The sequence below is a fragment of the Rattus norvegicus genome, chromosome 5 (assembly GCF_036323735.1).
Source record: "Rattus norvegicus strain BN/NHsdMcwi chromosome 5, GRCr8, whole genome shotgun sequence".
NCBI classification, from domain to species: domain Eukaryota; kingdom Metazoa; phylum Chordata; class Mammalia; order Rodentia; family Muridae; genus Rattus; species Rattus norvegicus.
In genome coordinates this window covers 65,871,245-65,884,489 of record NC_086023.1, presented here as the reverse complement: position 1 = coordinate 65,884,489, position 13,245 = coordinate 65,871,245, and the positions used below count along the sequence as shown (strand labels likewise).

Here is a 13,245-nt window from a genome sequence, read left to right as displayed (position 1 = left end):
GTCCCACTCATTAGGTGCTCAGTGCTCTGTCCTGGTGGGCGTTGTGCCCTTCCTCACCAAGTTAGACAGTTAAGCCTTCTTCTTCCTTGTCCTTTAGTTCTGTTCCGTACCTGCATGTTTACATATAAGTTGTGCACACAAATGATTGCATGCATGTCTAAAACAAAATCGATGTTTGTTTTGTTTTCCATATGGCCAGTGACTTACCAGGTCCATTTATTGAAAGGGCCATGTCTGCTCCCTCTCTGCTTCCACACGGCCTGACCTCGGCCATGAACGAAGCAGCTGCACAGTGTGGCTTAGCTATGTACCGTCCATTGTCCTCTAGGGTCTGTTTGTCTTTATCACACTGTCCCACCATCTTGATGTCTAAAGCTTTAAGACAGAGCCTGATGCCTGTGGGTGAAATCTGAGATCTTCTAGAATATTCTGGACCAGATGTTGGGTTTCACTTGTGTGTGATCTCCTGCATACATGTCCCGTTTCTTCTCGTTCCTTCCAGCATGTCTCGTCTGCTTAGGGCAGCATTCTCTTTCTGCCTGAAGAATCATTCCTGATCCTGCCTCAGTTATCATCCTCCTGGCTTTCATTATTTCTGTTAAGTCAGCTGTCACACATTGGCCCTTTACCAGTGATGTGTCTTCTCTCTAGCTACTGTTAAGACAGTGTTTGGACTTGGATCTTCAACCGGCTTCTTCTTTTGTACTTTGATCAGGTTGAAGTAGGTGTACACATGTGTGCATGTGTGTGCATGTCCTTGTGTGTTAGTATGTGTGCATTTGTGTGCATGTGTGTGTGCATGTGTGCTTATGCGTAAGAGTGTATGTGTACATGGATGTGCGTGCATGTGTGTGTGTGTGAGAGAGAGAGAGAAAGAGAGAGAGAGTGTGTGTGTGTGTGTGTGTGTGTGTGTGTGTGTGTGTGTGTGTTAGAGCATAAAAGAAGATGTGTCCTTGCCCCTCTCCCTTCTGTCCACAAGGCTGGATTCTCTCAGGAAGCAAGACCATCATTAAAAATATATATGACAAAAGTAACTCAAGAAAGGAAGACAGGAAGGAAAAAGAAGTGCTTCTTTGGCTCACAGTTTGGGGTTTAGTCCATCAGAGCAAGGATGTCATGGTAACATGAGTTTAAGGCGGCTGTTCACACTGCATCCACAGCCAGGCAGCAGAGAGAGATGAAGCTGGCACACAGCACACTCCCTCCTGTCTCTTCGGTCCAAGCCCCAAGTCCGTGCCATGGTGCTGCCCACTTCTCGCCTCAGTTAACCCAATTTAGAAAGCCCTTATAAACATGGGTGAGCTTACATCCTGTCAAGCAGATGATCCATGCTAACCACGCCAGCATGGCTCTACTGGAATCACAAACTCACAGCACTGGGCCACCTGTTAGCTTTGCAAGCCCTTGCAGGCTAGCCTGAGAGATTAGCCGCTCTTTATAACACATTTTCAAAGGGAAGTATGTTCCAAGTCCTAAAAACTGCCTCTCAAAACTACACTGAAATCTAGCCTGGGAGCAAGAGGAACCATCTATGTAAAGTTCTTTCTCAGAAACTTCTAGCCTCCGTGATAAATATAAACTTGTCCTCCTGATGGCCCTGGCATCCCTGGGGAGCAGTGGTAAATGGATGTGACCCACTAGGAAAGGCAACGAGACCTGTCCCCAGCCCTATCCCAAGCCTCTGCTCACAGAAACACCGACAGCCAGGCCCTTCATCTCTGTGGCTCTGATCCTGTTCCTCATCTCTCAGAACAACAACAAAAGTAGAAAAGTAAGGCAGAAAAAAATAGAGATTTGTAAGTGACTCACATAAAAAATAGACATAGGGCCTGTGTCAGTCCCAAGACAAAATCAAATAGGCTGCATGATTTCAATCAGTTTATGGTACTTACACACAGGTGCACAGACACACATACATAGACAGACAGACAGACAGGAATATGCGTGCGCGCGCATGCGCGCGCGCGCACACACACACACACACACACACACACACACACACACACACACACACATACACATTACATTGAGGCCTGCTGTCGAGGCCATCCTGGGCCGTTTACCCCACCCTGCAGTTCTTACTGTCTCATTGCTGAGAACAAATCCTAGACGTAAGGGAGGGATATCTATTTGTCTGAGGGTTTGAGGAGATACAATCCATTGTGGTGAGGAAGGCTTTGCATCTGGGGTAGCTTACAGCGGTGGTGTTGGGAGCCCATGGTACCCCTTGTCCACATCTTGACTGCCAACCAGGAAACACAGAAAGACTTGGATTTGAAGTGGGTAAACCTATAAGCCACAAAGCTCACCTCCTAGCCATCCACTTCCTCCAGAAAGGCCCCACCTCCCACTGTGTCCACAGCCTCCCTGAACAGGACCACCAGCTGGGGACCAAGTATTAAAGCATGTGAGCGAATGGAGGGCATTTTCTATCCAAACTGTAACGGCCCCTTACTTTTAGAGGATCCCAGACAGCTTGAAATATGTCCTAGGACATGACCAGAAATATCACCTGACTGGACGATGAGGTTGAGTAAACAAAACTCTAGATGAGTGCTGCCGTGGTCTCGACGTGTGTCCCTAAAGGCCATGAGTTTAAGGTTTGCTCCCCAGGAGGGCACTGTTGGGAGTTGGAGACATAGCTGTCACTGGAGGCATGCTCTGGGAGGGAATTGTGGGGCACGGGTTCCTTCCTCTTTCTCCTATTCCCTGGGTCAGGCAGTTAGCGGTTTTGTTGACCGCACACCCCCTACCTGTGAGCTGCCTCACCCCAGGACAAAGTAATGAGGCCAGCCAGTCACCAACCAAAATTTCTTTTTCTTAAGGTCTTTCTTAAACTTATATATTATGTTGTAGTTGCAGAAAGCTGACCAATACAGTCACTCGACCCTCCAATGCCTTTGTGTGCATCCAAGAGCAGATGTAGGGAAGGAAATCCAAGAAGACAGAGGTCGAAGAGTCTCATACTTCTTATGCTCCCAAGTTCCAGGACAGTCAGGGCTACGCAGAGAAACCCTGCCTCAAGAAACCAAAGTGAGGGGAAAGCAATTAATACAGAGATACACATCTGGGTCGCTTTTACATACTTTAAAAATATCCAAGAGCTAAATTAACCGCCAGAAATAGACAGTCTTAGTTTCTCTTCTAGTTACTGTGACAAAATATCCTGACAGAAGCAACTTGGAGGAGAAAGTTTGTTTTGGCTCAGCTCCAGGTCACAGTCCATCATGGTCGGAAGTCACAGCAGCAGAGCTTAAGCAACTGCCACATGGCCATCTGCAGCCAGGAGAAGAGAGCAATTGCTCAGCTCAACCGCCCCTTTGTACACAGCCCACCACCCCAGCCCAGGGAGTGCTCCCACCCACAACTAAGATGGGCGGTCCTCCCACACCCTCACAGGCCTGCCCTGAGGACCATTTGCCAGCTGATTCTTGGTCTTGTCAATTGACAATTAATGCAAACCGTCATGCAAACCCAAATCACAACCCACGTTTAAAAGTGTTTAAATCTGTTTGTGGCAGTTCAGGCTTGCTGCCCCAGCTACTGGGAAGGCTAAGGTTGGACGGTTGCAAATTCAAAGCCTGAGAGTATGGAGGGATGAGAAAGGGAGGGGCATCCCTGTGGTAGAATTATTGCTCTGGTATCAATACTCAGTGCTCCTACTTGCAGTGTGAGCACACACACACATTCACACACACAGAGAGAGACAGAGAGAGAGACTCTCACACACTCACACAGATTCACACATACACACACACACACTCACACACAGAGAGAAAGAAAGAGAGAGAGAGACAGAGAGAGAGAGACTCTCACACACTCACACAGACTCACACATACACACACAGAGATTCACATATACACACAGAGGGAAAGAGACTCACACTCACACAAACACACACACACACAGAGACTCTCATACACATACACACACAGACTCACACATACAGAGAGAGAGAGAGAGAGACTCACACACACAGAGAGAGACTCACACACACACACAGAGACTCACACATACATACACGCACAGAGATTCACACACACACACAGAGGGAAAGAGGCTCATACTCACACAAACACACACACACACAGAGTCTCTCACACACAGAGACTCTCTCTTTCTCACAGACACACACAGAGAGAGACTGACTCAAACATACACTGAGACTCACACATACACACACACACACACACAGACACATATATACACACAGAGAGAGATACTCACACATACACACACAGACACACACACGTACACACATGTACACATGCATGCATATAAGATAACCAAGCAATAATAAACTGGGAAAGAGGAAGACAGTTTTAAAAAGTTGAAAGGTCAGGCATCACTCCAGCAATGTTGTGCAAAGAGGAAATTTACCTCACAAGTTAAAAATTACTTTTGAAAGGACTTCATTTTAGCAGTTAGAAAAAATGCAAATATAAGAGAAGATAATAATTTTTCTTGGAAAACTGACAATTAAACACAGGTTATTAAAACACTTATTATTAAAGATGCCGGTAACCATGTGCCTTCATACACAGGAGCATGGCACCTCTCAGTATCAGGGAACGTCATTTAACCCTGCGGTGCAGGTCTAGGCATGTCCCTGCATTTAGCCCCATGGTGTATCCATAAACATGTCCCTGCGTTTATCTCTGTGATGTGTGAACACGCATTTAACAGACCACAAGGCTGAGTTCTATGTGTGTCTCATGTGATCCTGGGGACCACTCAGTGACTGACACATACTCTGTCTTGACCCCGTGGAGCCAGTGCTAGTGGCAGGCAGAAACAGGGGCTAAGCAACAGGCCACATCAGAATGGAAAGTACTAGCAAGAATAGAGATTCCTGGGTGTGGCCTGGCTCAGGGGAGCTGTCCCAGTGTCACAATGCCATGGCTATGTAGCACACCAAGCTGGGGACGGGGGAGCGGGTAGTTGTCTGATAGGCATGACCAGTGCAAAGGCCCTGGGGTACCAGGAAACCTCCATGTGATCTAGGCACCTGGAAGGGTAGAACAAGGAAGAGCAGCTCATTCTGGACAGCTCCCTACAAGAATGGACTTGACCAAGGAGGAAGGTGCCAGCACTCTATAGCCATGCCTGGACAGAGATCAGGACACACAGGAATATCATATGATTCATTGTGTGGGTTGTGGATGCAGGAGTTAAGCTGGTCCAAAGGTCCCTGCCTCTCCAAAACTGGGACTACAAGTAGGTGTCACAAGTAGGTCTGAAGTCAGTTCTTCTTGGATTTGGAAAGACATAGATAAAAGTGGTAGCTGGAGATGAGTGACAGGTAAGGGACAGCCTGGGCTTCCAGAAGAGCCTGAGATTAGAGGGAGGACCATGGGCTCGTTGCTAGACATATTCCACTTGAACAGACAGAAATCCTGCAGGGGCCACATCTGGATGCACCTGGTCTGGACTCCTCCTGGGCACCTGTCTCGGTGACTTTACCAGAAACCCTACTTTTTGGTCGGTGGGCTCTATACATGCAAAAGCCCCTGCCTTTGAGGGTGCAGATCCACCTTCCCTAACTCCTGACCAAGGACAGATGTACAAGCTTCCCATGAGCAGAGGTGGCCTCACTGCCAGTGAGCAGCAACAGGATGGGCGTCCATCTGACCTCATGGACAGATTCACACACTTACAGCCACCACCGTGACCCTCCGCCCCTCAGGCTGTACAGAGAGGGCATGTAACTCTCTCTAAGGGCCCTTCTGAGTGGAAACTAACAGGGAATCCAGCTTCTGGGTGGTTTGACCCTCAGAGTGTTTTCCCAGGTGGCTGTGATGATACTGCCACTGAGGAGGTCAGAAGGATTTAAGAACGGTTCATGGAGAGGAGGCTGAAGTCATGGGTTCCCCGGGTGGCATCCTATGGAAGGGCAAGTTCAGGCACCAGAGTCAAAAAGCAATTTCAGAAAATTGTGGCCAATCAGGATGTTAATATCACCAGTGGATTCGTTCATAAAATTCAACAAGGAGTAGGGGACAATCTGTGGTTCGGTGTCACGCGACCCTGCTGTAGCTTTGAAGGGACAATTAGAGGGTGTAGGTCCTCTTTGCTTGGATCTGCCTCAGGGTCTGTGTTTCAAGATGGCCTAACAAGGCCCATCAGGGCTCAGAATCCACAGGGCTATGAGTACAGAACTAGAACTTTCTAGAATCTCAATCTGGCATATCCAACAGGCATGCAGCCAAGGGTAGCTATGAATACAGTCCAACAAGAAGCAGTCATAAGCTTAAAACATTGAGTGGGCTTGCAATGCTTTCCTGTGACTTGATCACATGGTTCTGGATTGTAAACTTAGTAGATGACTGCATCCAGGAGTTCTCCAGTCCCAGAACCTGCAAACATCAGGGGAAGATATGATTAGTGCACATTACACCATCTGCTTAGTCTTCCAGGCAGGCAGGGCTAGATCAGCCCTGTCACTCACTGACTGGGACCGAAGCAAGTCAGTATCCACATCTGTAAAATGGGGGCAGTAATGGCCGCCACCTTAGGAAATCATTGGAGAATGAAGTGACAGGATAGACTGTGAGCCCAGCTCTGTGATGGGCACACAACAGACTCTGAAGAGTATCCTTGAGCCTGGTGTCCCCACTGTAACTCTGTCTCCCACCCCATTTTGTTTCCAGACTCCACAGCAGTATGAAAGAGAGTACAACAGCAAACGTTCAGGCGTGGGGCCCAGCAAGTTCCATGGGTACGCCTACGATGGGATCTGGGTCATCGCCAAGACCCTACAGAGGGCCATGGAGACACTGCATGCCAGTAGCAGGCACCAGCGGATCCAGGACTTCAACTACACAGACCACACGCTGGGCAAAATCATCCTCAATGCCATGAACGAGACCAACTTCTTCGGGGTCACGGTCAGTCCCCAGCCTCCTAGGCTGTTTTCTTATGCCCTTGGGAGTCATACAAGGTCAAAAGAGGGACCATTAGGCACTGCTGACGTGTGCTGATGTGTGATTCCTTCCTCGGGATATTCTATGAGACACAGGATTATGGGAGGATTGAACAGAGGGCTGGGGTGGGATGGGTTCTTTCACTGGGGAAACACCTCCATGATTCAGCAAGAAGAAAGGATAAGTACCTGACACGGGTGAGTGCACTCCACTACCCCATGGGTGGGGTAGGCCAGATTCAGGATCAAATCCTGCATCTTCAGTAATTTTAGCCAAGCTTGTGGGTGGGACGTGGCATCCCACTTTGGTTTTACTTTGCACGTCCCTGGCCACTAATGAAGTTGGACATCTTCTCGTCTTTTGTATAAGTGTGTGCACCCATGTGCACCGGACTGTGCATGTGGAGGCAGGGGGACAACTTTAGGTGTTGCTCCTCAGGAATGTTATCCACCTTCCTTGAGGCAGGATCTCCTAGTGGCCCAGAGTTCACTGAAAAGGTTAGAGTAGCTGGCCAGTGGGACTGCCTATCCCTGCCTCCCCAATGCTGGGACTACAAGTAGGTGTCACCATACCCAGATTTTTATGTAGGTCCTGGGGGTCGAACTTGGGTCCTTGTGCTTGTACAGCAAGAAGTCATACCAAGCTGGCACCACCCAGTCTCTCCTCCCTTTGTTGGTTGTTTTTCAGCCTCTTTTGTAATTGTCGTTTGGGTCTTTCACCCACTTTCCTACTGGAGTCCCTGCCTGGTTATCTTTTCTTGCCCACTGGTGGCTGGGAGACAGAAATCCTCTCTGGGTTCTACCTGAGACTCCCTTGAGAGGTCTGTGTGGCTCTCTTCTCTCCCCGTTCTGTGACTTATCTCTCACTCTCTTGGTGTCTTTTGGTGGATAGAAAGCCTTCATTTTCATGCAGTCCCACTCATTAGGTGCTCAGTGCTGTGTCCTGGTGGGCATTGTGCCCTTCCTCACCAGTTAGACAGTTAAGCCTTCTTCTTCCTTGTCCTTTAGTTCTGTTCCGTACCTGCATGTTTTCATATAAGTTGTGCACACAAATGGTTGCATGCATGTCTAAAACAAAATCAACATTTGTTTATCACACTGTCCCACCATCTTGATGCCTAAAGTCGTAAGACGGAGCCTGATGCCTGTGGGTGAAGTCTGAGATCTTGCTTAGCCCCTGTTTCTGCCTGCCACCAGCACTGGCTCCACGGGGTCAAGACAGAGTATGTCTCAGTCACTGAGTGGTCCCCAGAATCACATGAGACACACATAGAACTCAGCCTTGTAGTCTGCTAAATGCTTGTTCACACATCACAGAGATAAACGCAGGGACATGTTTATGGATACACCATGGGGCTAAATGCAGGGACATGCCTAGACCTGCACCGCAGGGTTAAATGACGTTCCCTGATACTGAGAGGTGCCATGCTCCTGTGTATGAAGGCACATGGTTACCGGCATCTTTAATAATAAGTGTTTTAATAACCTGTGTTTAATTGTCAGTTTTCCAAGAAAAAGTACTATCTTCTCTTATATTTGCATTTTTTCTACCTGGTAAAATGAACTCCTTTCAAATATTGACCAAAAATAGTGATCGTTGAAATATAGACTTTCCATTCACAAAATGGAAACAGTGCTTCTGTCTGCAAAGTAGTTGCAAAGATTAGGCATCGTGTTGGGCCTGGAGGTGCAGCCCTGTAATCCCAGCTACTTGGGAGACTGAGGCAGAAAGGTCTCAAGTTCAAGACCTGTCTACCCTACAGAGTAAATTCAAGGCCAGCCTGCCCAACTCAGTGTGACTGTCTCAAAATTGAAAGGAAAAAGAGGGCTGGGGACATGGCTCTGGGATTGAATGCTTGCCCAGCATTCCCAGGCCCCTTGGTCCAATCTCTAATACAAGACAATAAATGGTGTCCGTGTGGCACCTGCTAATATTGGTTGGGTGGATTCCCAAGTCTGGCTTCAAGTTTCTCACTTGGCAGATGCAGATGGTGATAATACATGACTTACACGGACTTTGGAAAATTAGCACTGATAATACTTAACAGATCCCCAACATTCACCCAGGGCTCAACCCTGCGCATTGTATAGATGCTACCCGACCATGTATACCTAGGGCTGGAACCCAGGACATGCCAGCTCCTGATACTGTCCCTAATGGTCCTGTTGCATCTTTATGCCCCATGAGAAGAACAGTTGCCTTCCTATTCCTGTTAAAGACGAGCAGCCTAGAACTCAGAGCTTTGAAGTAGACAGCTACCCCGAGGAAGGGCTGGGACTTGAATATGGGTCTTGGACATGGTGGCCGCATAACACTGCCTTCTGCACATGAGTGTAGGGTTCTCTTTCTGCCTTTGGTCTTCCTGGCAAACACAGGTACTTTGCCTGAAGCAGGAATGGATGGATGTGTTATCCTTGTTCTGTCTAACTTGGAATCAATTAGAGATCAGTCCGCATTGTGTAACATGAGAGGGGAGGATTGGTGTATTTCATACATGCTGAGTTTGGAAGACATTTTCAGGCACTAGCGATGTGGCCGGCAGGTCTCGCAGGAGCTGCAAGTGTTTGCGGTGGTGCAGATCTAGGAGTGAGACCTGAGCAGAGCTGACATGGAAGGGTTAAAAGCATTTGGTTCTGGGGAGAACTCCACCAGCCTACAAGGATGCCCTTGACCTCTATGGAGAATTCAGGGAAGGCTTCTCAGAAGAGGCAGTGTTTGAGCCTGGCCTTGAGCAGTGTGCAAGCACTAGGCCTTCAAGCCTAGCTGACCAGGTGGAGGCTGAGTAAGAGGGACGGTGGGCTTGATTAGGGGAGGATACAGTCATCTGAGACAGAACACTGAGGTAGGTGGCAGATGGTAGGCCTAGGAAGGTAAGTTGGGACTCAAGTCTAGAGTTGACAAGCAAAGGACTCTCGTGGGGCAGCCATTCAGAGTGTGTGAGCATTACCCAAGAGCTTGTTAGACTCACTGAATGGGGCTCTAAACTCTGGGTCCTTAACTAACCTCCAGGTGACTTCTTTTTCTTTTTTCTTTTCTTTTTTTTCGGAGCTGGGGACCGAACCCAGGGCTCTACCACTGAGCTAAATCCCCAACCCCTCCAGGTGACTTTTAATGCAGGCTGTAGTCCAACAGCCACCTCCCCACCTAGAGGGGGGCTCTCAGTTTGCAGAACATCCCTAGGTCGAAGGATCTAAAGTAGACATCCCTCCCATATTCAGGCGTGAAGGCCAAGTACGTTTTTACTGAATCTAGCCCCAAACTCTAGCTTACAAAGAGGCCTTTATCCTCAGAAGCCCTTATAAAAATCACACTCTGAGCCCACAGTAGAAAACTTACTAAAACCCAGGTATGGTGGCACATGGCCATAATCCTAGCACTTAGGAGGTGGTGGTAGGATTGTGAACCTGAGGCCAGCCTGAGCTACATAGAGCTTTAAACACATTGTAAGAAAGAGGCTCCTCAGACTAGGGGCACAGCCTTGTTGGTACAGTGCTGACCTGGTGTGAGCAAATCCCTAGGTTCAACCCTCAGTGTCACGAATATCACAATAGGTGGTACAGGCCTATAACCTCAGCACTCAGGAATCAGAGCAGAAGGACCAGAAGTTCACGGTCATTCGTGGGGCTACACAGCAAGTTCAGGGCTAGCCTCAGGTATGAGTTTCTAGGTTAGCAGAGGAAACTCTGCCCACAGCCTCTCCTCCCAGTTACGACACCCCACCTGCCCCCTCCCTGCGCACACTCTCTGCTCATGTAGAGAGGAAAGGTGGGCTTCGCTTCTTGTTGGTAGAATGAGTTCACGACACCCACCACAGCCTGGCTCATGGATCACTGCAGAAGCCCAGAAGCCTTTTGCTGCATCTCTAAGCCCAGAGGCCGGCCCTGAGCCTGGCGCCTGGCGCCTGGCACGGCTTCGCTGGAGCTCATTTATAACCCCTATGAAGCACACCCTGTCATCTAAGCCAAATAATCACTACTTGACGAGCAATTAGCTAAGACGGGCTAAAATGCTTTCCAGGGCTTGAAGATGAATTTCTTACTAATGGGAAATTCCTTGACACCTGCACTGTGCTGAGTCATAATTCAGCCAATGGCAGACCTGCACTCACTCTTAAAAGTGCTCGGAGCCAACACCCTGTTACCAGGGACATTGATCTGGAAGGGGGTGTGACTCCCTCCTGGCCCCCAGCACCAAGACCTGGCAGAGCCCCAGTGGCGGGCAGACCCACCAGGCCTCCACCAACTCCATGCCCTGTCCCTGCTGCCCTTGTGAGTCCCCTTCAGCAGAGAAAGGCTGCAATGTGAATCCACTTGGCTTTCTGTTCTATCCTCCACTTCCCCCTTGGTTGGGCATTATGGTGTACCTGGCCCTGGGTTGCAGACAGGCCTCATTAAAATTATCTTTGGATTGCTGAAACTACAATATCCTTTGACACAGTACAAAGTGCCTTTGTGGCCCAAGGAGGTTGCAGAAGGCCATGTTCAGCAATCAGTGAGGAGTTCGGAAGACGGAAGACAAGTGGGAAGGGCTGACACGGCTTCATCATCACTCCTGCCATCTCCACGTCTCGGGCAGACGCAGTGTTCTGGGTCTCCCTCATTCAGCATGCTTACTATACAGGAAACCATTTAAATGCATTAAATTAATCATATCGGTGACTCAATTCCAATTGATTCAGTGTGTGCAGTCGTCTGGGATCCGGGCCTGGGTGCCTAGCTGGCCTGTTGGTGGAGAAGTTTCTTCTCTGTAGCTGAGAGTGGAGATCCAGCTTAGCCTGGGGCCCAGTTCCATTTCATCTGTTCGGGGACCAGGATCCATGGAAATGAGCATCTACACCTCAGCTCTATGTCAGTGACCGGCATGCTGTCTATCTCTGGCTTCTGGGGACACAGTGTGACGTTCAGGCCTGTAAGGACCCCATACTCCGAATTCCCAGGATTCTTCCTCGCCCAGTACCTTCCTCTGCCAATGAACCCCAGGCTGGAGTCACCTGCTTAGGTCTTAGACACTCAGACACTGCTACACAATCATTTTTTGGAAAGCAGGAGGATCTTGGGGCATGATCTCTGCCCAAACTTGAGGATCTTCCAGGAGCTACATTAAAATTCATGATCTGAGCAAAGACAACACCAGTAAACATGCTACTGTGGAAGGGGAGGGGCGAGTCAAGAGGCCCCAACCCCACAGAGAGAGCTACAGGCAACCAAGGAATGCTGGGAGTGGAAGAAAGAGTCTTCCCCAAGGAAGAGCATACTGATTGGCTATTGAGGTGGTTTGAATAAAATAACCTCCATAGGCTCACGTATTTGAATGCTTCATGCCCAGTTAGTGGGACTATTTGGGAAGGATTAGAAGGTGTGGCCTTGTTGGAGGAGGTGTGTCACTGGGGTGGGACTTAAGGTTTAAAATGCCCAGGAAACTTCAGTGTTTCTCTCTCTCTCTCTCTCTCTCTCTCTCTCTCTCTCTCTCTCTCTCTCTCTCTCTCTGCTTCATGGTTATGGTTCAGATGTAAGCTCTCAGTTACTGCTCCAGTGCCGTGCCTGCCTGCCTGCTGCCATGCTCCCACCATGATGACCATGGACTTAAATCCTCAGGAAACATGACCTCCAAATTAAATACATTCTTTTATAAGTTTCCTTGGTCGTGGTGTTTTGTCATGGCAATAGAAAAATAACTAAGAGTTACACAATACCAAATGAATGTGCCATGGGAAGGGCTTGTGGGTCCTGGGAGGGCAGGAGCCCTATAGAGCCTAGAGGTTGGTTGGTTGCTGTGCAGGCAAGAGTAGCCAGACTAGGCCAGGGGTGCTAGACATGGAACCTGGGCTAGATCTGGAGAGGTGGGGTTGAGATGGTGCATGGAGAGGAGGATCAGGCTGGCTGAAAGGCTAAATATTGAAGAAGGATGTGCTGGATTTGGCTGGTAGACAGATTGGACGTGGTATGACAGAGGTCTGGAGAAGGCAGAGGCCAACACAGTCCTAAAAACATACATAAAAATAACATTATACAGACTTAACAGGTTGTATTTATGCATTTAGGAATATATATATGTATATATATATATATCATCAATTAAAGGAAAAAAGAGGCCATGAAAAAATTCAAGTACCAAGCAATGCTATGCTCAGAACATCTCCTTCCCCTGGTCTCTCAGTAAGGGCCCATGTCTTAGTCACTGTTATATTTCTGTGAAGAGACACCATGACCATGGCAACAATTATAGAAGAAAGCATTTAATTGCAGGCTTGGTTACAGTTTCAGAGAGTTAGTCCATTATCATCTTCGTGGGGAGTGTAGTGGCATGCAGACAGACATGGCC

At 48.5% G+C, this 13,245-nt stretch overlaps 1 protein-coding gene across 1 annotated transcript in view; it reads left to right on the top strand.

The window, feature by feature from the left end:
- Positions 1-13,245, top strand: part of Gabbr2 (gamma-aminobutyric acid type B receptor subunit 2) — a 340,623-nt gene that overhangs the window by 199,206 nt on the left and 128,172 nt on the right. The window contains 1 exon segment of the mRNA NM_031802.2: positions 6,652-6,888. Coding sequence (NP_113990.2) covers positions 6,652-6,888 — 237 coding nt within the window.